Here is a 27,437-nt window from a genome sequence, read left to right as displayed (position 1 = left end):
GGTTGTTTAGGAGACAATTTCGGAGAAGAAAAAGTTTGAGAGTGGCGTTCGGAAAAGGAAACCTAACACTGATGTCAATTGAGCATGACATTCTTCGTGAGATGGATTTTAAGAACATCATAAAGGCTTTTTCGGAAGCACTGCTAAAGAGGTAAGGCAATGCTGCACTATTCATTGATTCCCAGTAGCCTGCAGGTTTAAATGTGTTGTGCATCGTTTTACATAACTAGGTTTGTGTTAATCCACCGGAGATAATGATCATTCTCATCTACTGATACCTGGCATATGTTGCTGTTCATGGTGCTCAATTAGTGGTGTGTGTGTGTGTGTGTGTGTGTGTGTGTGTGTGTGTGTGTGTGTGTGTGTGTGTGTGTGCGTGCGTGCGTGCGTGCGTGCGTGCGTGCGTGCGTGCGTGATCACAGAGCCTGCCGAGGCTATAAATGACTTTGATTTGTTGTTTAAGGCCTGATGGCAGGTTAAGGCGGGCTTGTCGGGAGGTTGTGTGTTAAGGCCCTGACACACCAGGCCTATTTTGGCCGTTTTCGTTAGTCGGAAGACAAAGCGTGTACTGTCGCCCAAACTCAATTTGGTGTGTCCCCCACCGTCGGCAACGACACACGCCTTATTTGGACTGCCTGACCAAGCAATCACTCTGATTGGCTGTTCAGCTAGCGAATCAGTGCATGAGAAGCGAAACGGAAGTGAGGGACGTAAACAAACGATTTAAGAAGGCACACACAGACTGTATTTTCATCTCATCATGGCGATCTGGAATGACGGAAACGAAGACCTGGTCATCACCTTGATCCAGGCCAGCTCTGTACGACATCACAGAGAAAAGGTACTCGAACCGAGTAGTGAAAACCGGACTCTGGCGAGAGATTGAAACGCAACTTGGTTTCTCGGGTAAGATTATCTTTTTCATCCATTGAGCTCTTTAGCAGATACTGTTGGCTTTTTATTGTTTGCCAGCGTACGGTGACGTTAACGTGAAATATAATTTGTTATTTCAACCTTGTGTTTTGTTGTTATCTTGTTGCTAGCTGTTGCTAGCTGGACAGTTTGGCACTGCATATAGATATGAATTGGACATGCTAACTAGCCACAATGCTTACATCGTTTATTTGTGTGCTTCAGAGAAAGAGCTGAGGAACAAGTGGGATTCGATACGAACCCAGTACACCCGGTACAGGAAACTTGCCCCTTCAGGTAGTTGTGAAGCACAAAGGACTGGCAGACAGCAGTGGATCCTGACCAGGCTGCAGTTTTTAGAGCCCTACACAAGAAGGAAGGAGAGTACTTCGAACCTCACCATCACTGTAACTATTTTATTTGTTGAGTACAAATAAGTGTTTCTTGCTTCTTTCATTTACAAAAACATTATTTTCATTCATTGGGTTGTTACAGTGGTAAATATAACAATAACAGAATAATATATATATATTATTGTATTATAATTATTGATGTGCTCATCACCTTAATGTTGCAGCTGGTAAAGGAGGAGCTAATTGAAATTACATGATATACTGCTGGGTAGCTTATGAAATTCACCATGGGATCAATCACGCTTTTATCTTAATCTATAATAATACATGATAAAATATGTCTTGATTATATTTTGTAGTGTCAGGGCTCGACATTAAGGGCTGCCCGATGGCCCGGGGCCATCTAGTATTTAGCTCGGGCAATGAAGCCTCACCTGCTGGTTGCCCGATCGGGCAATCTATTATGCCAGTATCATGCAGCTCGCGGATCCAGTAATGAGTGACCCGACAGTAAAACTAAACATATCTATAACTAGTTTAGGTAGTTTGAGAGGTAATTAAAATAGCTACGTGTGATATTCTAACCTGAAGTGTGTGTTTTGTCCGCTCACCGCTGCATGTGATCATGCAGAGCTGCGTGTCGACTCGTCAGCAGCAGCTGATCTCTCTCTCCCGTCAGATTAGACTTCACTCGCGTTTATGTCCATATTGATCAGATCTAGCTAGTTCTAGCTAATGATGTGACTACCTGCTTATTAAAAGACACCTAAACAATAAGTGTCGCTATGCAACTGGGTGAGGCCACAAAGTATAGCGCAGCCCTATTGGCGCAACTGAAGCGGTATTGCACTAAAGGGAAATTATTTTGACGGAAGAGATTTAGATTTGCCGGCTCTGACGTCGCCATTTTGTGTCCTTCGCGGATGCTCGACTGCTGCTCGGTCAGCTTCCGGATGAGGAGGCATTCATTCGACCAACTTACAGTAGATAACATTACAAACATTTTTAACAGGGGCCATAATAGTGTAAATAATGTTTGTTTTGGCAGTTATAACTGAATGTAATGTTTTCTACTTTTTTACATCTGGGAAGGCATTTGCCTTCATCAGATGGAAACTTAAGTATTTCTTATAGCTATGCAGGGCATGCAAGCGAGCAAACACAAACAAGAACAAACAAACAAGTGAAATGAAGAATAAAATTGAAATTGTACAATATAATATTGTGGTGGTGCATCTTATAATTCAGTCGAGAGAATGCACCAGACAGCATCTAAGACCTGCAAAAATCTAAATTTTCTAGGGGGAGGCACCCCAAACCCTTCGTGCCATTCCGTCCACGCGCATTTATCAGGGCAATCTCTATTGGGCTCAGGGCCATCTGTAAATTAGCTTAGATGGCCCACAGGGCCATCTCCCAAAATCCTTAATGTCATGCACTGAGTGTTCTGAATCTTCTAGAAGTATGTCTTTAGCATCTGAATAGAGCCATCACAATGTGTCTACAATGTACCTCTCACACTTGACCACACCCCAAACTAATGGCACACACATTTCAGGGTATTGTTTTGAATGCTTAGTAAACAGTTTTAAGAAGCCATGGTATTAAATCCAACTAACTGTGAATTTATTTTTTAAAAATTAAGGAACGTCCGGTGGCTGCAGAATCAACCCCCGGTGGCACCAGCAGTGAAACCTCGACCAGCACCACGAGGAGTCCTTACACTTTGATGCTGAGCCCTGCACTCCCCTGGCAGAATTCACCATCTGCACCACACCGGCACCGCTCGGAGAGAGGCCAAGCACACTCAGCGCTCAAAGGACTCCGGTGAAGCACAGGATGATGATACTAAATTAGATACTGTCTACCGCTGTTCATTGTTCAAGATTGAAATGTAAATGTGCAAGCCGGTTGTCTGCCCCTCTATAGCTTGGTTTCACTAGACGTCACACCGCTGCGTTGCTTTGGCGCGAAATTCCATTGGAGGTCAGGAAGTAATTTTTATACAGAGGATCTAGCTGCTGTTACCATTGTGAAAATGCCGGTGTGTTGTGTAGTTTACGGTTGTTCCAATCGATCCGGCCGAGAGAAAAACAAGAAGTTTTACCGAGTGCCGAAGGTTGTCGTCCATAAAGCTGAGCAATTTAAGAAGCTAATCGAAGAACGCCGGAAAAAATGGCTTTCAAACCTACATCTGCGGTCGGGAGGAGCAGAGTCGTCTAATGCACGTGTGTGCAGCGACCACTTCATCAGAGGTATTAGCTAACTTGGTTTTTGTGGCTTTGTTTATGTATTATTGGGTTGTGGTTAAATGCTTATGTACTTAGTAATACTGATCATGTTTAAGTTACCTGTAGTCTAATATGGACTTTGTTGGGACTTTTTGGGTGCCCTAGCGCTTTGGGTGACGTTGAGTCGGTAGACTGGGCTCCCACTGTTAGCCTCGGTTACCACACAACAAGTAAGCCCAGATCAGAGGCATCTCTTTGACGAGAGCAGAGGATGGAGCTCAAGGAAGACCAACAAAGACAATCAGAATGTGCAGAGGCTTTGTTGGATCTCCTGCAGACAACCGAGAGCCCAGAACCGACGCAGCCCCCGTCTGACAGCCCACAACCAGAGGACACCAGTGGGATATTAAATGACCAACAAGGTAAATTAACCACCAGCATTATTATTAAATATTACAAATGTGATTGTCAGAAAATCAATGCAAACTTTGAATTAGGTTTAGGTTTAGAAAATAGAGTACTAACTTGAGAATCTGCAATAATTGGAACAGAGAACTTGCATGTGTGTAAAAAGGTTGTCAAAAAGATAACATCACAACAATTCACATACATATTTGACTATTTTAAATAACTAATTATGCTTGCTACTGCTATATTGTATGCAGATGCAGGATGCCAGACTGATTTAACGATGGAGGACATCGAGAGGATGGAGGATGTTCTGAGACAGAACACAACAGAGCTGGGAGATCTTCGGACAAAGGCACTGGACACAAAGTTCAACCAGGAGTCCTTTGAGAACAACGAAGAGAAGACAAAGTTTTACACCGGGCTCCCCAACTTCTTAGTTTTACTTCAGGTTTTTCAACTGTGCGAGCCCTACATCTCCTGTGGCCCTATGTCTGTGCTCTCCAAATTTGAACAGTTCATTTTAGTTTTGCTGAGGCTGAGACTAAATCTCCCTCTGAAAGATTTGGCTTTCAGGTTCAACATCTCTCTCTCCACTGCTTCTAGAATTTGGCATAAGTTAATTGACATACTTCATGAGAGTACAGAATTTATAATTGAGTGGCCAGAACGACATGTACTTCAAGCTACAATGCCAATGGGATTCATACAGGCATTTGGATGTAGAGTTGCTGTGATTGTTGACTGTTTTGAAGTTTTTATTGAGAGGCCCTCTAATTTACTAGCTAGAGCACAAACATGGTCCAACTACAAGCATCACCATACTGTTACATTTCTGATTGGTGTTGCTCCCCAAGGCTATGTCACTTACATATCTTGTGCCTGGGGAGGAAGAGTTAGTGATAAACAGATCACAATACAGAGTGGGCTCCTAAAAAACCTGTTACCTGGAGATATTGTCCTAGCAGACCGTGGGTTCGATATTGGCGATAGTGTGGGATTTTACTGTGCTTCACTAAAGATGCCTGCATTCACCAGGGGAAAAGTCAGCTGTCAGCATACGAGGTGGAAGAGACAAGAAAAATAGCTAATGTGCGTATTCATGTCGAAAGAGTCATAGGATTAGTCAGAAGAAAATATCAGATTCTGCAAAGCAGGGCTGTGCCCATAGAGCACATGCTAACAAAACCAGGTGAGGCACTAGCATTAATTGACAAGATTGGGGTTATTTGCTGTGCCTTGTCTAATCTGTCAGTGTCTGTCGTCCCATTGGAGTAAAGTCATGGAGCTGTAGTCTTGTAAATAAGAAACCATGTATTATTCAGTATCATTTAATCTTTTCAGTAAACATCTTTTTGTGTTCAAACATCTTGTGTTCAAGTCTTTTCAGTAAACATCTTTTTGTGTGTTGTAAATTGTGTAGCCCTAATCAATATACAACTTTCATCTACATTCAGGCTTAATTCATTCAACAATATTCTAGAGATGACAATTGGTCTGGTGATGCTCCCATGTATGGCCATTGAGGGTTATTGTAAATGTAAATAAGAAACCATGTATTATTCAGTCTTCTTAGTATCATTTAATCTTTTCAGTAAACATCTTTTTTACAATAGCAATATATCACACAGCCCTACTTCCTCTAGTGAGTGTGGTCAGTGAATATGAAGGTGCTGTAATGCAGGTTAAAGAGCTGCCACTGTGCAAATAATAATGCAACAAGGAGAGAACCACAACTTCCGCTCACAACAAAGTCTTCTGTCACCATGGGGCAGCCAATCAGATCCAAGGAGCAGATGAATGGTTCGGAGGTTTTCGGATCTATTCCGGCGATCACAGGCTCGATGTAGTATGGCCCAAACCTGATGAGAGCATGACATATTTACCATTTATGCAGGTATTTGTGCCTACTGTAAGCAGCTTAAATGTGGACATGGGTCTATATTAAGTTCAGTGCACTCACCTCTTCTCGTACAACAGGTTGGACACCATGCTCATGAAGGTCTTGGGCTTGATCTGGCGACCCTCCTTCAGCTCGTACAGGTTCAGTCTGAATTTAAGCCTCTGGGATCTACACACAAGGCAAAGACGTCCATCAATCCTCAGATATTTACATTGAATTCAGTCATCACAAATCTAACTTATTTCAAAGCTATGGATAGCAGAATTTCTAATAACGTTTTCTCCCCTATTTATTAGAATGCATAGTAATACTATTCAACTACAACACTTTTGTTGTTGGTATAAACATTATAGGTTTAGTATTGTACTTGACACTCCAGGCTTTCTCTAAATGAGAAGTCTTACTGAGTCTAGATCTGAGAGTTGTAGCTTTATAGAGTTGTAAATCAATCCTGTCATCATAGTACCCTGGTGTTCACAACTGTTTAGCCACTTTGAGAGAACAAGGTGGAGGTCTACACACTCACACTGTCTGAACATCAGTGGCCAGTCCTGCCAGCCCAATATACAGCTTATCTCCCATGGGGAAGATCTTCTGGAAGTCTGTGGTGACCATCTGAGCCTGGATGCCAAACCTCCGGTCCGCTGCTATCGCCACACAGTTCTTCCCTCGCATGGCCATTACGGCCCCTCCGTTATAGGACATAATAGACTGGATGAAGAAGGAGAAACGTAAGAAGAGTTAAGTTAGTCAGAGCTTAAACCATTGATAGATCAAACAACTGATTAAGTGACAAATCAAACTATTTAAACATAAAGCTCATTTTTAAGCACATTCATTAAAATAAAAATTAAGTTTAAGTTGAGGCCCTTCTATACAGCATAACATGTAAAGAATATCCTAAGAATATGTATTATTTGCAACATGCAAATAAGATACTGAATAATGTTGTCCTCAAAATAAATGACTGAAATCTATGTATTTCATTTAAGGACCAAAAACATGACTCAGGGTTATTTCCAACCACCCAAATGTGTAAACATGGAGCATAACGTTCATCTAAAATCATTTCAACGATCAAAAGAAATAAAAGTAAGATAAAATAAAAAGTGTAGTTGTAGAACATTATTATTGAACCAAAGTCTTTATTATCCCGCGTTATACATGTTTAAATGTAATGATGTATAGTGAAACCTCGTTGCTGGGTTGTTGAAGTTGTTGCAGTTGTCTGCTGTCAGTGGACTCACATTAACAAATTGCTGACTAGCTTAGTAGGTTGAAGCTATATCTAACCAAACTAGCAATGTCTAATTAACCAAACGTTAGCTGATGTTGACCCAAACGCAACATCAGCCCTTTAAGTGAACCGGATTTATTGAATCATAATGCCATTAAAGTGAATTCGGGGAATGATTGTAACAGTTAAGTTAGCCTACAAGACACAACGTTAGCTCGTGTGCAGCTAGGTAAGCTAAGTATTTAGCATTGCAGCTATGCCCCGGCTACCATCACAATGAAATGTTTTGTATAATTAACTACAACATTGAATATATTGAAACGTTTAGAGTTGTGAGATTGAAGTTACTTGCCACCCCAAACTTAAAATATGTTTTCATTGAATATTTGCTAAGTTTAAGCAGGATGGAGAAGTCTATAAGGTAGCTGGCTACCAACATTAGCTTAGCCATCTCTTGTAACTGTTACCCTTAAAGAGCCTGTGACACGATTTTCCCCCATCATCCAAACCCATCAATTTGAGTAATTATTGTCCCCTTGAAAACCGTTACTGAACTGATTTTGGATATTTGTACTTTGATAACCATTAATCTGCCCTTCAATGTTGACCATTTCCTGGATCTTCTCAGGGATTCTTCAAGTCCCGCCAAATTATGGGTGACGTCAATGCGGGCACAGCGCTCCAGCTGCACCGTTCAGGATCCCAGCATCTGCATGTAAACGCACGATGGCGCACACAGCAGCAAGCTCAGACAGCGATGACAGTTTAATTTTGAACGTGTCTGAGAGCTCATATGAGGCTGAAGGATCGGTTTATTTTGTATCTGTTAGAAGTTTAGGAATTAGGTGCGTAAATATGGGCGATCATACGGTCATGTAGCCAGTGGTGGACTGGGACTAAAAATCAGCCCGGGACTCTCGACCGGCCCACTTCGGTACAACTAGTAAATTGTCAACGGGGGGAGTGGGGGATGTGCTAGTGACTTATCTGACCGGCCCACTTCGGTACCGGCCCATCGGCCAGTCCGCCACTGCACCCAGCCCAGCCCACGTAAACTGTCAACGGGGGGAGCCTCGCTGCGGGGAAACGGTGGACCTAGTGTCCCGATCGGAGTGGGAATAATAATAATAATAATAATAATAATAATAATCCGTGCATTTTATCCATTAATTTCCCCAACATTGTGGTAAAAAAAAACACGTTTAATCCATGTTGGTGTACTACTACAACCAGTGGTGTAGTGGGGATGTTTAACTGGGTGGACGGGGTGGTGGGTGGACGGGAGACACTATGGACGTGAACTGTCAACGGGGGGGGGGGGGGCTTGGGGACCTCTGTTTCGCCTGTCAGCGCAATTTACATGATGCCGTTTAGACAATATAATAATAAAGGGCGGTGCCGGCTGTCAGCGAACCGATCCGGCCTTTCTGCGCGACTATCACTCAAATGCGGGACATAGTTGTAGATCATTCTCATATGATTAAGTTTGTCCTTTGCAGGCCACCGTAGATGGTGCGCCACCCGGTGACGTGTTAAGATAATAGGCATTCAGTTGTTAGTCGGCATGCAACGTACATGTTCACTGTTCATGCTGTGGTCATAAATAAAGCCACCACTTGCCTATGCATTGTGTATTCCTTGTACATACACACATGCATGTATTAAGAAGTATCGACAACTTCTACATGGTGTCAGAAGACGGCACGAGCCTCTCCTCGTCTGGAGAATTTCTTTTCCACGGACCGTGCTAACGCTAACTAGCTGGCTGAAGCTAGCCCCAGCTACAATGGCGGATGGATTTCGCCGTCCGGACCCTGTTATGTTTGAAGGAAACGTCGCGGAGAGCTGGCGGATCTTTGAGAGGGAATATGAAATCTTCATCGCCGCAGCGCACCCAGACAAGGCTGCCAGGACTAAGGCTTACATCCTCCTCAATCTTGCTGGACCAGAAGCCATTGAACGTGAACGATCCTTTATGTATGCAGCTGAAGTGCGCGCGCCAGGCCCCGACGGTGCAGTGATCTCCCCAGCTGAATCAAGGGAGGACCCGGACTGTTTGATACGGAAATTCAGAGAAATATGCAACCCTCAACATAACAAAATAATGGAAAGGCACAGGTTTCATTCAAGAAATCAGAAGCAAGGTGAAAGCATTGAGTCATTCATCAGTGATCTGAAGATAAAAGCTAAAAGTTGCCATTTTGGAGACTTAGCTGAGGAACTAATCTGTGACAGAATAGTATGTGGCATAATCAATGACTCTTTAAGAAAAACTCTGTTGAGAGACAGTGAACTGACACTTGCTAAAGCTGTTTCTGTCTGCCGTATACACGAAATGACAGAGGAAAGCAGCAGGACGTTAGCCGTTCAAGCTACCAGTGTTGATGCAGTGAGACCTGTTTCTAGCAGAAGATATCAGCCAAAGCCACAGTCACTCGCTCACTCCCAGAGCATCTCTAACTGTAATAATTGCGGAGGCAGCCATGCAGCTATGCGAGAAAAGTGTCCAGCTTTCGGGCAAAAGTGCCACAACTGTGAAAAAGTGAATCACTACAAAAAATGCTGCAAGTCTAAACCACGCAGCTACAGTCATTCAAATAGAAATAATTTTAACCAGTCTGTACATGAAGTAACAGTGGAAGAGCCCACAACACACAGAGAAGACACGTTCTACGTGGATGGCGTAGATATCGAAAGACATGTTGATAGTGTTAATCCTCAAGCTAAAGACAAAGAAGAAGGATTTGTTACAATTCACATTAATGGCATACCAACTGAAATGAAAGTTGACACAGGAGCTAAATGCAATGTGTTGTCTCAAGAAGCGTTCACACAAGTGACCAATGGCGAGCAACTTGTGAAGCAAGAGACTGCTATAAACCTTGTTGCTTATGGAGGAAGCAGGATTGAGACCAAAGGCCTGGCCACACTGCCTTGCTGGTTAAAGGAGCAGCACCATTCGTTGCCTTTCTTCATAGTGAACAAAGATGTGCAGCCACTACTGGGATTTCGGGCATGCGTGGACATGGGAATTTTCACATTGAGCAAAGATGAACACCAGATCACTACGGAAAGCAACACGGATTTCACCACACAGACACTCATGCAGTACAAAGACCTGTTTGATGATGAACTTGGAGAACTACCAATCACTTACTCCATGACAGTTGATCCTAGTGTACAACCTGTGGTTAGACCTGCCCACCGCATTCCTATTGCAATGCAAGACAGAGTTAAAGCTGAACTTAACCGCATGCAAAACATAGGTGTCATTATACCAGTTACTGAGCCCACAGACTGGGTCTCATCTATGGTGGCAGCACACAAAAAAGACAAGCAGGAAATAAGATTGTGTATCAATCCACAAGACCTCAACACAGCGCTGAAAAGACCACATCACCCTATGAGAACAGTAGAAGAAGTTGCAGCACAGATGTCAGGAGCAAAAGTGTTTTCTGTGCTAGATGCTAAAAGCTCCTTCTGGCAGATACGTCTCGACAAGAAATCCTCCATGTTGACGACCTTCAGTACTCCATTTGGGCGGTACAGATTCCTAAGGATGCCCTTCGGCATTAGCTCTGCTAGTGAGGTATTTCAACGCTCGATGGAACAGCTATTTGCAGGTTACCCATGTTCTGTCATCGTTGACGACATCATCATTGCTGGCCGCGGAGTTGCTGAGCATGATGCCAACCTCAAGAAGGTGCTGGAACGAGTGAGAGAAGTCAACCTAAAGCTGAATCCAGCCAAGTGCAAGTTTCGCTTGGATCATGTAGGATATGTAGGTCACATTTTCACAAGTGAAGGCCTAAAGGCAGACCCTTCTAAGACAGATGCAATCACTAACATGCCAGTCCCCACAGACGTTGTCTCACTACAGCGTTTCCTCGGTATGGTTAACTACCTCGGCAAGTTCATCCCGAACTTCAGCGACATCGCAGCACCACTGAGAAAACTCATCCACAAGGACACTGCATGGTGTTGGTTCCAGCAGCATCAGGATGCATTTGACCTTCTTAGATCATGCTTATCAAGTCCACCTGTCCTGTCATACTATGATGTCAGAAGACCAGTCACGCTCACCTGTGATGCGTCGTGCTACGGACTTGGAGCAGCGTGCATGCAAGATGGCAGGCCAGTAGCGTTTGCATCACGCACCCTCACTGACACAGAGACAAGGTATGCACAAATTGAAAAAGAACTGCTAGCTGTCGTGTTTGCCTGTACAAAATTCAAAGACTATGTGTATGGAAAGCCTGTAGTGGTGGAGACTGACCACCAACCTTTAGTGACTATCTTAAAGAAGCCCATCCACACAGCCCCTGCCCGTCTGCAGAGAATGTTACTCCGGCTGCAGAGCTACGACATCAGTTTGGTGTACAAAAAGGGCAAGTATATGTATGTAGCAGACACACTTTCACGTGCCCCAACCACACAAACATCTCAAAGCCCTGCTGAAAATGATGCTTATGAAGTTATGTCTGTGAGCTACATCTCCACAGCCCGCTTGGAAGAACTCAGAAAGCACACAGCAGAGGACGAAGATCTGCAAGCCCTCAGTGCAGTCATTAATAGAGGATGGCCCATCCGACAGAATCAGCTCCAACCTGCTGTCCGTCTCTTCTTTCCCTACAGAGATGAAATGACAGTAGAAGAGGGAATTGTCATGAAAGGCCACAAAACTGTCATTCCTCAATCCCTGCACAGAGAGTACATCAAAATAGTGCACAGAGGGCACCCCGGCATTGAAGCAACCAAACGCAGAGCAAGAAGCATCATCTTTTGGCCAGAAATGTCTAGAGACATCACTGAGGAGTTGCTTTCATGTGCGGTGTGCAACAGCACCAGATCCCATCAGCAAAAGGAGCCCCTCCAGCTTCATCCTGTGCCAGATCTCCCATGGTCCACAGTGGCAACAGACATCTTTGAGTGGCATGGAAAACGGTATCAGGTGCTGGTTGACTCATACTCTGGCTGGTTTGAAATCGACCTTCTCCGGGATGTGACCTCATCAACTGTGATAACTAAATTAAAGAGACATTTCTCTGTTTTCGGCACACCACACACACTCATCTCTGATAATGCTGGACAGTACGCCAGTCAGCATTTCAAGGACTTTGCAAAACAGTGGGACTTTGTTCACATCACCAGCAGTCCTGAATACCCACAGTCAAACGGACTAGCAGAGAGAGCAGTTCGCAGTGCAAAGCAGCTGATGGAACGTTCACACAGAGATGGCACAGATGTCTTCCTCAACCTGGTAAATCTCAGAAACATTCCCCGTGATCTGACGTTAGGCTCTCCTGCTGAACGCCTGATGTCGCGACAAACACGTGCAGCCATCCCTGTGAGCACCAAACTGTTACAGCCAAACCCAAAAGATGCACAACTAATCAGAACACAACTCCTCAACAAGCGGCTCATCTTAAAGCGCCACTATGACATCTCAAGTTCTCCTCTAAAACCCCTGGCAGAGGGACAAGTGATCAGGATGCAGACCCCAAAAGGATATGATCGGCTTGGCGTTGTCAAGGACGTGAGCGAGAAACCACGCTCTTACATAATCCAAGCCAACGGGACTTCATACAGACGGAATCGTCGTCACATCATTCCTGTTCTCGAGCCGTTGCTCCAGCAACAGCAGCCTCAAGATTTCGACCCTCAAAACACTGACCCCTCTATGATGGACTGTGTACCCCACACACCACAAACACCTGAGAGAAACAGCAGGCTGACACAGAACAGTTCCCCTTCACTACCAAGACACACATCAAATTTCCCTTGCAACAACAGTGACACACCATACATAACACGATCAGGTCGCACATGCAAACCAAACCCTAAATATGTGCAGTAACACTGTTGGACAATCTTGTTAAAGTGATATGTTTAGTCATTTCCTTTTCCTGTTACCTGGTAAGGTATTTAGTAATGGTTTATTGTTTGTGTCACCAAATGCTAAAGGAATGTTCAATATCCTCTGCCTTAAATGTTATTTACTTTCAGATAGAAACATCAGCTAAAGAGAAGGAATGTAGATCATTCTCATATGATTAAGTTTGTCCTTTGCAGGCCACCGTAGATGGTGCGCCACCCGGTGACGTGTTAAGATAATAGGCATTCAGTTGTTAGTCGGCATGCAACGTACATGTTCACTGTTCATGCTGTGGTCATAAATAAAGCCACCACTTGCCTATGCATTGTGTATTCCTTGTACATACACACATGCATGTATTAAGAAGTATCGACAACTTCTACATGGTGTCAGAAGACGGCACGAGCCTCTCCTCGTCTGGAGAATTTCTTTTCCACGGACCGTGCTAACGCTAACTAGCTGGCTGAAGCTAGCCCCAGCTACAATGGCGGATGGATTTCGCCGTCCGGACCCTGTTATGTTTGAAGGAAACGTCGCGGAGAGCTGGCGGATCTTTGAGAGGGAATATGAAATCTTCATCGCCGCAGCGCACCCAGACAAGGCTGCCAGGACTAAGGCTTACATCCTCCTCAATCTTGCTGGACCAGAAGCCATTGAACGTGAACGATCCTTTATGTATGCAGCTGAAGTGCGCGCGCCAGGCCCCGACGGTGCAGTGATCTCCCCAGCTGAATCAAGGGAGGACCCGGACTGTTTGATACGGAAATTCAGAGAAATATGCAACCCTCAACATAACAAAATAATGGAAAGGCACAGGTTTCATTCAAGAAATCAGAAGCAAGGTGAAAGCATTGAGTCATTCATCAGTGATCTGAAGATAAAAGCTAAAAGTTGCCATTTTGGAGACTTAGCTGAGGAACTAATCTGTGACAGAATAGTATGTGGCATAATCAATGACTCTTTAAGAAAAACTCTGTTGAGAGACAGTGAACTGACACTTGCTAAAGCTGTTTCTGTCTGCCGTATACACGAAATGACAGAGGAAAGCAGCAGGACGTTAGCCGTTCAAGCTACCAGTGTTGATGCAGTGAGACCTGTTTCTAGCAGAAGATATCAGCCAAAGCCACAGTCACTCGCTCACTCCCAGAGCATCTCTAACTGTAATAATTGCGGAGGCAGCCATGCAGCTATGCGAGAAAAGTGTCCAGCTTTCGGGCAAAAGTGCCACAACTGTGAAAAAGTGAATCACTACAAAAAATGCTGCAAGTCTAAACCACGCAGCTACAGTCATTCAAATAGAAATAATTTTAACCAGTCTGTACATGAAGTAACAGTGGAAGAGCCCACAACACACAGAGAAGACACGTTCTACGTGGATGGCGTAGATATCGAAAGACATGTTGATAGTGTTAATCCTCAAGCTAAAGACAAAGAAGAAGGATTTGTTACAATTCACATTAATGGCATACCAACTGAAATGAAAGTTGACACAGGAGCTAAATGCAATGTGTTGTCTCAAGAAGCGTTCACACAAGTGACCAATGGCGAGCAACTTGTGAAGCAAGAGACTGCTATAAACCTTGTTGCTTATGGAGGAAGCAGGATTGAGACCAAAGGCCTGGCCACACTGCCTTGCTGGTTAAAGGAGCAGCACCATTCGTTGCCTTTCTTCATAGTGAACAAAGATGTGCAGCCACTACTGGGATTTCGGGCATGCGTGGACATGGGAATTTTCACATTGAGCAAAGATGAACACCAGATCACTACGGAAAGCAACACGGATTTCACCACACAGACATTGTACATCCTTGTACATACACACATGCATGTATTAAGAAGTATCGACAACTTCTACAATAGTCTCAATGTGTGGGACGCGGGACAAATAATAAAAATGCTGTGTGTGCAGTCCCGCACAGTGCGGGACACCTGGTCACCCTACACACACAGTTCTGCCTCACACACACACGCTTCAAATCAAGTTGCATAAATGCTTGAGCTACGTTTTTATTATAATTACTGTGAAATCTGCCTATTATGTTTTCGTCATTATTACAACAAACACACACTTGCAACTGATAACACTGGCAATGATTTTAGATGTATTAGACTATTAAAAAAAGAAATCATGCTTCAAATAAGTGGGGGTGCGGCGTACGCCCGCGTCCAACGCCCACTACACCACTGACTGCAACTACGAAAAGCTAAGGTTTGTTTTCTCATCAGGAAATGCAGACCGGCTCAAACAAAATATTTTTACATCATCATCCTCACGATCATTTAATGTATCATATGTTCGCCGAATTGACATGAAAGCACTAATAAATGTAGTTTCATCCACTTGAGTTTACAAAAAATATCGATTTGTTTTTATATCACATCCGACGGGAGGAAATTCAGCAGCTCTCACTACTGTTAACTGTGTTCGTTATTCTCCCGACCAGGAGAGAAGCTTTAAAATAGGAGACTAAATGGAGTCTCTGTGAAAGTTCAATTGGGTACTTTAATTTAAAAAGGCGCGGTAGTGTTACAGACAGAATATTGTTCCGTCAGACAAACAGCTGTGATCTGGCTCTCCTCGATAGGGAAGAGAAGAGAGCGGATCTCTCCTCCGGTGCTGTTTATATATCGTCTGCTGGCTCCTCCCCGCAAGCCGGCTCGCCTCGTCTCCATCTATGTACTGGCTGGAAAATGTTGGGCCAGTCTCTGTCGCTCCGTCACATCTTGACCTCACTAGTTGTGTGGACACAATAGTTTTCTGTGTGGGGGAACAACATCACTTGTAATCTGTATCCTTCTCATAATTACAAAAATAGTCTGCTAAATGTTCTACTCTGCTACTTCTAATTGGTGGATGCTCTGTGTAAATGCAAATTCAAAACAAAAGGAGCAAATTGAATTTGCATTTCACGAAATGGCGATTGCCCTGTCTTTGTTTTTCCACATGTGGGGTGTAAACAAGATGGCACCCGATTATTTCGCACTCTGACCTGTAGACAAAGAGATTTGTCCATGCGGCTCTCAGGTGGGAGTTTAAACAATGGCGAGGTGATCTTTAAAGGAACCGTAACAAAGTAAACCACTGGTGTGGTATTATAAACCCTGAAATCCAAGCCAAAAAAACACTTAGTTTAAAATAACAACATTTCTAACTAGCTTACTATGAAAAAAATGGGCTTTATCTTATTGATATCATCACTTAAAGTTAGGAACCCTTACGCACTAGCTATAAACCTGTTCACGTAATATTTGACTTTATAGTCGACTATGGGCTTTATCTTATTGATATCATCACTTAAAGTTAGGAACCCTTACGCACTAGCTATAAACCTGTTCACGTAATATTTGACTTTATAGTCGACTATGGTTAACTGTTGCTATTTGGACACGCCAAACTGGGACTAATATGGAGACCTATCAGCCACTGATAATAGACCGTCGTCTTATTACTGCACTGCTGCTGTAACTCCGATTACCGTAACCCACCCGCAATATCTTTTTTTTAAACAGAACAGTTTTAACCACTGATAAAGGCTTAGACCTTAACCAAGCCTTTCTTAAAAAGGACTTTCTTTAAAGCACTGACTTCGGTCTTAACCCTTAGTTGATTCACTATGCCCCGCTGGTTTTCACTTACTCGGCCCTTAACCGATTCGCTATGTCTCCAGATCTTAACAAAAAATCGTCAAATGGGCTATATACCCTTACGTCATAGGCTAACTAACTATTAACGTAACAAGAGACACCCATGTGAAAGCAGCAAGGCACCTATCCGAAGTACAATGTCCACACACTATATATTTAAAATTCAACACCCACACGTGGTTAATAGCATGCAGGGTTAATGGAACAAAAGAAAGTGTGAACTCACCCTGCTTGTGACAAAACAACGCCTCGTGGTTTTAGAGTGATTATTTTATCAATTTGGGTTGTTTTAACATTAAAATGCACAGCTATTTTCAGGATCAGCCGGCTGCCATCAAACACACAAATCTAACTTTGCCTAGTTTAACTAGTGAAGAATCTTTGTCATAACAGGCATCTTCTTACCGATTGATTTGAGCTCTTGTGTGTCGAATGGCTGCAAGCGTCTCCAGGAAACAGCCGGTTGGTTTTCTCTCCTCGGTCAGCGGGATCACGTCGGGGTCACCAGATTGTTAACTGTGTTCGTTATTCTCTCGACCAGGAGATAAACTTTAAAATAGGAGACTAAATGGAGTCTCTGTGAAAGTTCAATTGGGTACTTTAATTTAAAAAGGCGCGGTAGTGTTACAGACAGAATATTGTTCCGTCAGACAAACAGCTGTGATCTGGCTCTCCTCGATAGGGAAGAGAAGAGAGCGGATCTCTCCTCCGGTGCTGTTTATATATCGTCTGCCGGCTCCTCCCCGCAAGCCGGCTCGCCTCGTCTCCAATGTCCGTTATTGCATTTAAACAGAGGATAGGTTCTTTTCACATTCAATATATGCTTAACACGCCGTTTCTCCTCATATTCTCTTTCATCACTTTTCATTTAACACATTCTAAACGCTGTAATCAATACTCTAAACAATACTTCTCGGCTCGTTTGGTTTCCGGTCATTCCGGATGTTGTCACATGCTACTCTCGTCTGTAAACAATAATGTATTCAAATAAACTGTACCTTCATTTAATATTCAGCATGGTAGTATCTCGACATCTATAGTTGTAGTGTTAAATCAGTAGGCTTCGGTTTGCACCACTCCATATCATTTCGCTACTAAATTCACCTCTTCAGGAAATCGTATATTAGCCACATGCTAAATGCTAACCGGAGATGAAGGATTTTCAGAATAAAAGCTTAACTGCTTGTACACAAGAATTTCTGGTTTTTCAGTATAAAAGAGCATTAAAACTGACGGCATGTTTAAACTACATTTCCCCATTAAAACATTGATTTTAATTTCTAACAGTCCCTCCTTACACACCTAAAAGGTGTGTATAATACTGAAATCAATGAGTTCTTCATCTGAACTTTGCATATTACATATCTCATATTAACAAACATACAATCAAATGGAATGGTTTTACAGCCGGCTTTACAAAAATACAAAATAAATTCTTGTCTGTGTTCAAACATAAAAGTTTTCCCTTGTGCATAACTTCTAGTGTTTACATTCAATATCATTCTTCAAAATAGCAGCAATGGCTTGGTATCAGAACATTTCTTCCTCCCTCCTTTCACAGAAACCGTTCTCATACCACGCTCAGTGCAAGGGCGCCGGAAGCAGGGGGGCCAGGGGGCCATTGGCCCCCCCACTTTTCAGCCCTGCCCCACATTTTCGCAGCAGCAGATGCCGCGGAAAACTGTACAAATCCCGTTTCAATAATTCCCCTCTACTCTAAAGTCGCATCTAAAACGCGATCTGATCTAGCTGTGTACATTTTGTTATTTTTGATTGTTATATTCAGTCTCACTAGCTTCAGGCATGTTTGAAGCTTGTAAAGGGAAGATGACAGCTCTCACTCGCCACTCTGCTGTTCCTCAGCGCCGCTCCCCCTCCCTCCCGCTGAAATTATGAATGTAAGGTGTAGGCCTATAGTAATCATAGATAACACGGCAGGGTCCGTTACAGTTTGTTTTTATCTGATTTCAAATAAGAAAAGTCTTGGCTTTCAGTACATTAAACTTGTTTCGGCAAATTCAGATGATAAATAGGCCTACAACTTTGAAGCTTGTAACGGAATAATTATAAGCGGAGAACGGAGTAATTTAACGTCACTGCAGGCATAACAACAGCCTCTCGTGAGTCTTTTCCCCGGGAAACAAACACAATACACACAAACGCAAAAATACACAAACACACACGTATTCCTACACGCGGCGCGGAACACTGTACAGATCCCGTTTCAATAATTCCCCTCTACTCTAAAGTCGCATCTAAAACGCGATCTGATCTAGCTGTGTATATTTTGTTATTTTGTATTGTTATATATATTCAATCTCATTAGCTACACGCATTTTTTAAGCTTGTAAAGGGAAGACCACAGCTCGCCTCTCACTGGCCACTCTGCTCTTCCGCAGCGCCGCTCCCCCTCCCTCCCGCTGAAATTATGAATGTAAGGCATAGTAATCATAGATAACACGGCAGGGTCCGTTACAGTTCGTTTTCATCTGATTTCAAATAAACAAAGTCTTGGCTTTCAGAATATTCAACTTGTTTCGGCAAATGCAGATGATAAATACAGGTTTGAAGTTTGTAATGGCATAATTACAAGCGGAGAACTGAGTAATTTAACGTTACAACAGGCATAACAACAGCCGGTGTTTCCCGTGAGTGCAGTAATCCAAACGAAAATATCTTCCCTCCGTAGTATTTTTGATCATTTGCTCCGCTAATAATAAATCAGATCGATGGATTCCAGAGAAGAGAAACACTTTAAAGGCCTTTTTCTCAAAACGATGACTCTGTAACAGTCATTATATAATGTGGCATATTTTGCTTAATATTTGGAGTACAAAAACAATCCTGATCTCATTAGAAAGCTAGGAATCAAAATGTGTCTTCGGGTCAATGCGAACGATTTCGATGGAGCAGGTCACTTTGCATTAGGTAAAATAAAGCAGGCAGACATAACAGGAAGAATATGTACATTTTAACCCAATCAAATAGGACATTGTCACACCATTCAAATGTATCCATGTAAATTACAACCAATAAAAAAAGCTTAGATTTGTTTATTTGTTACGTTGTTTACTTTATTTGTTACGTTGTTCTGCTGTGTGTGTCAGCCGTTAACCTAGAGATATAAAGAATATATACACTTGCAAACATGTCAGAAGAACCAGCGCAGAAGAAAACTAAATACGGTCAATCTAAACTTAAATTTAACAACTGGAAGGTCACATCCCTGACTACCACATCTCCGGAGGCTGGACCTTCTTCAAACAGCGAAGCCAGATGAACCCAAAAGCAGCAGCTCTAGTCTGCGGCCGCAGAAACTGTCAAAACCGCCGCCGACCCCACCGCCGCCGTTGTTGAACCGAAACAGGCTGGTTCCAACTGCATGGAGGTTTGCTGTCGGGACATTGAGGCGGTTAAAGCTGTACAGCTAACTATCAGAAAAAAGGAGACCGCTAGTAGATTATTTGGGCAAAGAGAAGGTACTTCAACGCAGAATGGTACAAAAACAGAGTGGTTAATTCTTTGCAAAACCACTAAACGATAGTGATACATTGCGATGTTAACAACCTCATGATAACCTCATTTTTTTTTTTACTTAGGATCATACCTGTGTTTAGTCTAGAAAAAGGTGAATGTGTGCATTTTATTATAAAATTGTGTAGCCTATATTTACAGACTGTTGCAAACACTAAGAAGCTTATAAACATCAGGTTTAAAACTAAGAGCTTTACAAAAAAGTAACACAATTAAAGATGTTTGGAGTTTTATTTGAGTTATTCATTTACATTTTTTGTCAAAGAGATGCTGATTTGAAACCGTTGTAGCCGTTACGGCATTTCCTGTTTCTGCCGGAGAGAGGGGAGTTTGTCCCAAAGCTTGCCGCTGTATTTACTCCCTCCATCTGACAGGAGGGAGCCTCATGTGTCACTCCACGGAGTTCACTCCGTCACGGAGGGGGAGTGTCTAGGGCGTAGTTTGGGATTGGGCCATACACACGCACTTTTTTTGGCCCCCCCAATTCTAAAATGAATCCGGCGCGCCTGGCTCAGTGTTAAGGCACTTGTTTTTACAAAGTGAAAAGAAATAAACCATTTTAGAATAGCAATGATTTTTACAACATGAGATCCACCATATTAGAATAGTATAAAGTAAACAAAGAATAAAATAAAATATCTTGGATTGGCAAAGTAAATTGAAAAATAAAAATAAACTATCTTGGAATAGTGTAAAGTAAATTGAAATGGATTCACTCCATTTTAGCATTTTATTTTGCTCACTTCTTCACATGATTTCATAATGTAAAGAATCACATCAGCTGGACATTCATTGATCAATCTCATCTCCGAACATCCATATCATTTAAACTAACTCATCATTGTGTATCAACATCTGAATACGGGGGTTGGTCGTCTTGTTCTGCTAGCATTTGTAATTATCTCCTCATGAGAAATTTACCCTCCCTCCTTTCATACCATTTAAGGTATGAAAGTAATATGTTCTCTAGAAGGGGCCGTCGTGATCAATCGGTACGTTCTACTCTGGGATACGGCATTCTAGACAGTCATTTCTGGGAGAAGATTTTGGTCAGTTACAACAGTTGTAGAGTTTCATCACTTAAAAGTTCCTTCTCATTACCTTTGGGTGGTCTGTTCTAATGCAGTGATAAAGTCCCTGAAATGGTGTGAGAACCAGTGGAATATCAATAACGCATTATACTAATTTATCTTCAATTCTGGTCTACTTAAATAGCTATGCTAACCCCTTTAACAGTGCCTTGGGTGCTAGAGCATGTGATAATTACTCCCTCCTTTAACAAGAACTTTAAAACAGAAGTCATTTCATTAATGGTTTGCAGTTCAATTCAGGAATTTACACCTATGGCAGATATGTTTCTCCTTTAAATAACATCTCTAAAAGTCAGGTCATCACTGATTGAATGGATGACCTTTAGGAGCTGGTGGCGCTTGTCTTTTAAAACTCATACTCTGGTGTCGTGCGCTCCCTCTGAAGCTGCAAGTAAGATTTAAAACATCTGCATGGTGGGTCGAGCGACCCCTTCTCCCTGAACGATATTTGTTGTAAAATATGCACCATCACAATGAGTGATCCAAGGCCCGCATGTATTACTCCCAATTATATTAGTTTTTTTTAATTAAAATGTGCAATCTCTCTTTTGTCTTTTTAAAACTCTACATCTTGGACAAAAAACAACTGTTATTTCCACCTTAATCTTCCCTCCTGAGGTAATAACCATGCTACAATGGAGATATCAATACTCTAGATTGGAATACTATCTTTGGCTTGGTACTAGCTCTACCTTTAACATTTTCCATACAAATAAAGATTTGTCTACTTTTATAGAGTGGTTACTAAAACCATCCCTTTAAACTGTAGGTCTATACTGTAACAAATTCAATCTTACCCATATTCACACATGAATAAAAAAAACTCTTAAAGAATAATTTGTTCATATGATGAAAAGATTGAATAATATGTTCTACCCTCAGTGTGTTTTTAGGGTTATTTAATAGTTTCCTCTTTCTTTCTTTATAAATTCACCAATTGATTAATTCATGGCTAATAAACCTTTTTCTTTACGTATTTCTCGTTGGTGAATAAGTGTGTTTATGTGTAAACTCACTCACTCCCGTTTTCCTTCTCTCCCCCTCTGGTTGTCAAGCCACGACCCCCTCACGTTCTGCCGGACCATGCCAACTCCTCCGTCCTGTCCTCTTCTCCGTCCACCTTCTCCTCTGCGCTTGGATCCTTCCGCTGTAACTCTCTTCAGTGTCCCATCTGCTTTGCTTTTCATCTCCTCCTTTACAGTCTCTACTTTGTTGCATGGAGGGCGTATTCTGCTCTCATGTCCCACACTCTGCTCTTGTGTCCAAATCTTGTGGCTCAGCTTGGAACTTCATGTCCTGTGGGGGACCGATGAGAGTGTGCCTTTTATGTCACCTGTAGTTCTGGATTCCTCAGGTGGAGATGTTTCTGGATAAAGTCTTGTCATTGTTGGTTCAGCTCTGTTTCTCTGTCTGTTCGATGGAGGAGGAGGAGTCTTCCGTGGTGAGGTCTTTTGTCTGCTTGGACGATGGGGTCGTAGCGTTCTGACAGGTGGAGAGAGAGAGAGAGAGATCTCGGGACGCATTATCTATAGTTAATTCTAACACACTGAGGTAAAATAAATCCAATCTTTCCCACTCCATTTTCCTAACCATACTATCTTTCTTTGATGTTAAATGTCATCTAAGCCCAGTTAATGTCTTCTAATAATTGTACCATATCACTAAACATTGTTTTCACCCACTGTAACATGTTTACTCCAATTAACTCTTTCAGGAAACCACTTTCTTCCATACATTTAAATACCTAGATGCTTCAAGCACCACATATTTCACACACTATAAAAGAACGTCTCCATATTTTCTCCATCACTTTAAATCTCACTGTTATTTAGAACATAAGTAACTTTGGTGACTGGACATATCTGCAATGTCGCCACTGTCTGCTAGGAAATGTTGTTCATAGAGTTTGTACGTACAAAGCTGTACTTGTGGGTTAGTAGCCTGTGTACTCTTATCCCTAGGGGACCCCACAATTGGTTTGGCTTTGTTCTCGTCATCATCTCTATTTTATCCCTGGTTGTGTCCGTTACAGAATTTAAATAATGAGTCCAAAAATAACATACAAAAAATTGGACTCTTTTTCAGATGTAAAACAAAAAAATAGGTTTTCACATTAATGTACAATCTATAAAAATCTATAGACAATTTGTCTTTTGAGCTGTTTCTATCTTTATCTTATTTCTATTTATTGTTTTGTTCCAGCTCTGCCAAATCAGTCCTAACTCCCAATAATGTTCTGGAAGTTGCCAGTGAAGGGTGACAATGTGTGAGGTGGTGTCAATTTGCTCCTTTTTCTTTACCTTTAAACCGGAGCGCGTGTGAAGTTTGTTACAACCTTTCACGCTTCCGTCCACCGGGGATGAGCCCACTGTCTTTTGTGAACTTTCACCCTCACCCAATCACCTGGCCGAACAGGAGTCTCTTCTGGTGTCTCGTCTGGTTCTCTGTAGTTTTCCTAGCCTGCTGTGTAGACAAAACTTGCATAATATTACTCAGAGTTCTGACATATTCATCCACTTCTATTTGTCTAATATCTAAAACTGGACCACTCCCTCCTTGGAGAAGGCCCAAGCTTTGGCATACCTCTTGTTGTTTTATGACCTATTGTTGACTACATGTTATTATTTATTAACTACGTCACTGAAATCAACATATCTGTATAATCATGACACTCCCTCCTTTGAGCATAAAGTGCTCAATTAATATTGCAATGATTACCCTATTATGAACAGAACATGTAAAACCCATAACGTTGCATTAAATAAATATAACTTCTCCGTGTACCCACAAGGCGTACAAAAATATCATATGATGTATGGCTTTCTGATGGCATAAATGCATATTCACAAAACATTTCCCATTAGCACTTCTAATAGTTTACTTGTTTCAATAATGGCTTTGTTTCAATAATGGCTTTTGTCATGGTATTATGCATCATCGTTGCTGCGAAAAACAATACCCCTGGTGTTGCTAATGCGTCTCAATAATTCTAGGATTAGAGGATTGGTTGACACTGCTTAACTAACATATGATAAAATAATCTGTCTCCAAACTGGAGGGAAAATATGAACTATTCTCACAGAGGGTGACCTGCATGAAGGGCTGGTGCTCCTCACTCATAATGAGATATTGCCTTACGCACTACACTATAAATCAGTAAAGTTACTCAAGAATAAATAAATAAAGACTGATTCTTGAAACTGTTGTAAAAACCCTACAACTTCTTCATCAGTGTTATGTTATTTAATCTGCGGCTCATGCCTTAAAACAGACACTTCAGACCGATTATAAAATTGTGTTTATGAGAAAAATGTAATCTGACTCCATAAATCACATAATTGTTTGATTAAAAACTGCACTTCTGGCTAAGAATAAATGAAGTTCCCCTTTAAACACAGCCCCGGTCTTCTGACGGGGTCTATCTATGTACTGGCTGGAAAATGTTGGGCCAGTCTCTGTCGCTCCGTCACATCTTGACCTCACTAGTTGTGTGGACACAATAGTTTTCTGTGTGGGGGAACAACATCACTTGTAATCTGTATCCTTCTCATAATTACAAAAATAGTCTGCTAAATGTTCTACTCTGCTACTTCTAATTGGTGGATGCTCTGTGTAAATGCAAATTCAAAGCAAAAGGAGCAAATTGAATTTGCATTTCACGAAATGGCGATTGCCCTGTCTTTGTTTTTCCACATGTGGGGTGTAAACAAGATGGCACCCGATTATTTCGCACTCTGACCTGTAGACAAAGAGATTTGTCCATGCGGCTCTCAGGTGGGAGTTTAAACAATGGCGAGGTGATCTTTAAAGGAACCGTAACAAAGTAAACCACTGGTGTGGTATTATAAACCCTGAAATCCAAGCCAAAAAAACACTTAGTTTAAAATAACAACATTTCTAACTAGCTTACTATGAAAAAAATGGGCTTTATCTTATTGATATCATCACTTAAAGTTAGGAACCCTTACGCACTAGCTATAAACCTGTTCACGTAATATTTGACTTTATAGTCGACTATGGGCTTTATCTTATTGATATCATCACTTAAAGTTAGGAACCCTTACGCACTAGCTATAAACCTGTTCACGTAATATTTGACTTTATAGTCGACTATGGTTAACTGTTGCTATTTGGACACGCCAAACTGGGACTAATATGGAGACCTATCAGCCACTGATAATAGACCGTCGTCTTATTACTGCACTGCTGCTGTAACTCCGATTACCGTAACCCACCCGCAATATCTTTTTTTAAACAGAACAGTTTTAACCACTGATAAAGGCTTAGACCTTAACCAAGCCTTTCTTGAAAAGGACTTTCTTTAAAGCACTGACTTCGGTCTTAACCCTTAGTTGATTCACTATGCCCCGCTGGTTTTCACTTACTCGGCCCTTAACCGATTCGCTATGTCTCCAGATCTTAACAAAAAATCGTCAAATGGGCTATATACCCTTACGTCATAGGCTAACTAACTATTAACGTAACAAGAGACACCCATGTGAAAGCAGCAAGGCACCTATCCGAAGTACAATGTCCACACACTATATATTTAAAATTCAACACCCACACGTGGTTAATAGCATGCAGTGTTAATGGAACAAAAGAAAGTGTGAACTCACCCTGCTTGTGACAAAACAACGCCTCGTGGTTTTAGAGTGATTATTTTATCAATTTGGGTTGTTTTAACATTAAAATGCACAGCTATTTTCAGGATCAGCCGGCTGCCATCAAACACACAAATCTAACTTTGCCTAGTTTAACTAGTGAAGAATCTTTGTCATAACAGGCATCTTCTTACCGATTGATTTGAGCTCTTGTGTGTCGAATGGCTGCAAGCGTCTCCAGGAAACAGCCGGTTGGTTTTCTCTCCTCGGTCAGCGGGATCACGTCGGGGTCACCAGATTGTTAACTGTGTTCGTTATTCTCCCGACCAGGAGAGAAGCTTTAAAATAGGAGACTAAATGGAGTCTCTGTGAAAGTTCAATTGGGTACTTTAATTTAAAAAGGCGCGGTAGTGTTACAGACAGAATATTGTTCAGTCAGACAAACAGCTGTGATCTGGCTCTCCTCGATAGGGAAGAGAAGAGAGCGGATCTCTCCTCCGGTGCTGTTTATATATCGTCTGCTGGCTCCTCCCCGCAAGCCGGCTCGCCTCGTCTCCAATGTCCGTTATTGCATTTAAACAGAGGATAGGTTCTTTTCACATTCAATATGCTTAACATGCCGTTTCTCCTCATATTCTCTTTCATCACTTTTCATTTAACACATTCTAAACGCTGTAATCAATACTCTAAACAATACTTCTCGGCTCGTTTGGTTTCCGGTCATTCCGGATGTTGTCACATGTCTGTAAACAATAATGTATTCAAATAAACTGTACCTTCATTTAATATTCAGCATGGTAGTATCTCGACATCTATAGTTGTAGTGTTAAATCAGTAGGCTTCGGTTTGCACCACTCCATATCATTTCGCTACTAAATTCACCTCTTCAGGAAATCGTATATTAGCCACATGCTAAATGCTAACCGGAGATGAAGGATTTTCAGAATAAAAGCTTAACTGCTTGTACACAAGAATTTCTGGTTTTTCAGTATAAAAGAGCATTAAAACTGACGGCATGTTTAAACTACATTTCCCCATTAAAACATTGATTTTAATTTCTAACACTACCGATTTTTAATCCTAATTTAATCATCATCTTCACCACGATCATTTATGTTTATGTTCGCCGAATTGACATGAAAGCACTGACAAATATAAATATACTGTAGTCAACTTCATTAAAACGTTATTAACGTGCCTAAACTCAGTAATTCACCATTTCTACGCATGACAACACACTTTGTCCGTGTTTGGCTCTCTCGCCGCACAGTGAAGCGTTCCCGCATTGACGTCACTTCCGGCTTCCCCCAAAACCTCAAAATGAGTCGAAGGAATTTTCCCGCGATGTTCGAAATTATTGATATTTATCGGAACGGTATCGCTTTTTCTTTTTTAAACTGACGGTTCGAGATTACTAGTAGCCCACTATTTCATTGCACAACAGTTGTTGGGTTCGTGTCACAGGCTCTTTAAATACTAGTTACATTTGACCATTTACCTAAAAACACATTGGCATGTGATCTAATGTCTGGTGCTCTTACCATTGTGAGTGTGTTGTGATTTTTTCACGATATCTGCGGCGTGCAGGTTAATTTAATTGTTTGACATAGTCGGTGTCCTTCATAATTCCTGCGTTGATGAATG

General features: G+C 41.9%; 2 protein-coding genes across 4 annotated transcripts; one reads left to right on the top strand and one right to left on the bottom strand.

Moving 5' to 3' along the window:
- The first annotated feature begins 468 nt into the window (after nucleotides 1-468).
- LOC307028607 (uncharacterized protein) lies at nucleotides 469-5,270 on the top strand. Of its 3 annotated transcripts, none has more exons than XM_079663777.1 (4): nucleotides 469-906; nucleotides 1,138-1,319; nucleotides 2,911-3,918; nucleotides 4,162-5,270. In XM_079663777.1, the coding sequence occupies exons 3-4, from the start codon at nucleotides 3,768-3,770 to the stop codon at nucleotides 4,989-4,991; spliced, it is 981 nt and encodes a 326-aa protein (XP_079519903.1). In that variant the 5' UTR covers nucleotides 469-906; nucleotides 1,138-1,319; nucleotides 2,911-3,767; the 3' UTR covers nucleotides 4,992-5,270. The 3 variants fall into 3 exon arrangements, with proteins under 3 accessions (XP_079519903.1, XP_079519904.1, XP_079519902.1); XM_079663778.1 differs by having other exon boundaries at nucleotides 469-1,319; nucleotides 2,911-3,520; nucleotides 3,662-3,918; XM_079663776.1 differs by having other exon boundaries at nucleotides 469-1,319.
- On the bottom strand, nucleotides 5,220-27,418 carry LOC307028608 (proteasome subunit beta type-3-like). Its single transcript, XM_079663779.1, has 4 exons — nucleotides 27,335-27,418; nucleotides 6,334-6,518; nucleotides 5,868-5,975; nucleotides 5,220-5,766 (listed from the first exon to the last, which is right to left on the bottom strand). The coding sequence occupies exons 1-4, from the start codon at nucleotides 27,335-27,337 to the stop codon at nucleotides 5,547-5,549; spliced, it is 516 nt and encodes a 171-aa protein (XP_079519905.1). The 5' UTR covers nucleotides 27,338-27,418; the 3' UTR covers nucleotides 5,220-5,546.
- Nucleotides 27,419-27,437: the final 19 nt, after the last annotated feature.

This window comes from Notothenia rossii, assembly GCF_949606895.1.
Source record: "Notothenia rossii genome assembly, chromosome: 2".
NCBI classification, from domain to species: Eukaryota; Metazoa; Chordata; class Actinopteri; order Perciformes; family Nototheniidae; genus Notothenia; species Notothenia rossii.
This window is presented reverse-complemented; position numbering and strand designations above follow the sequence as displayed.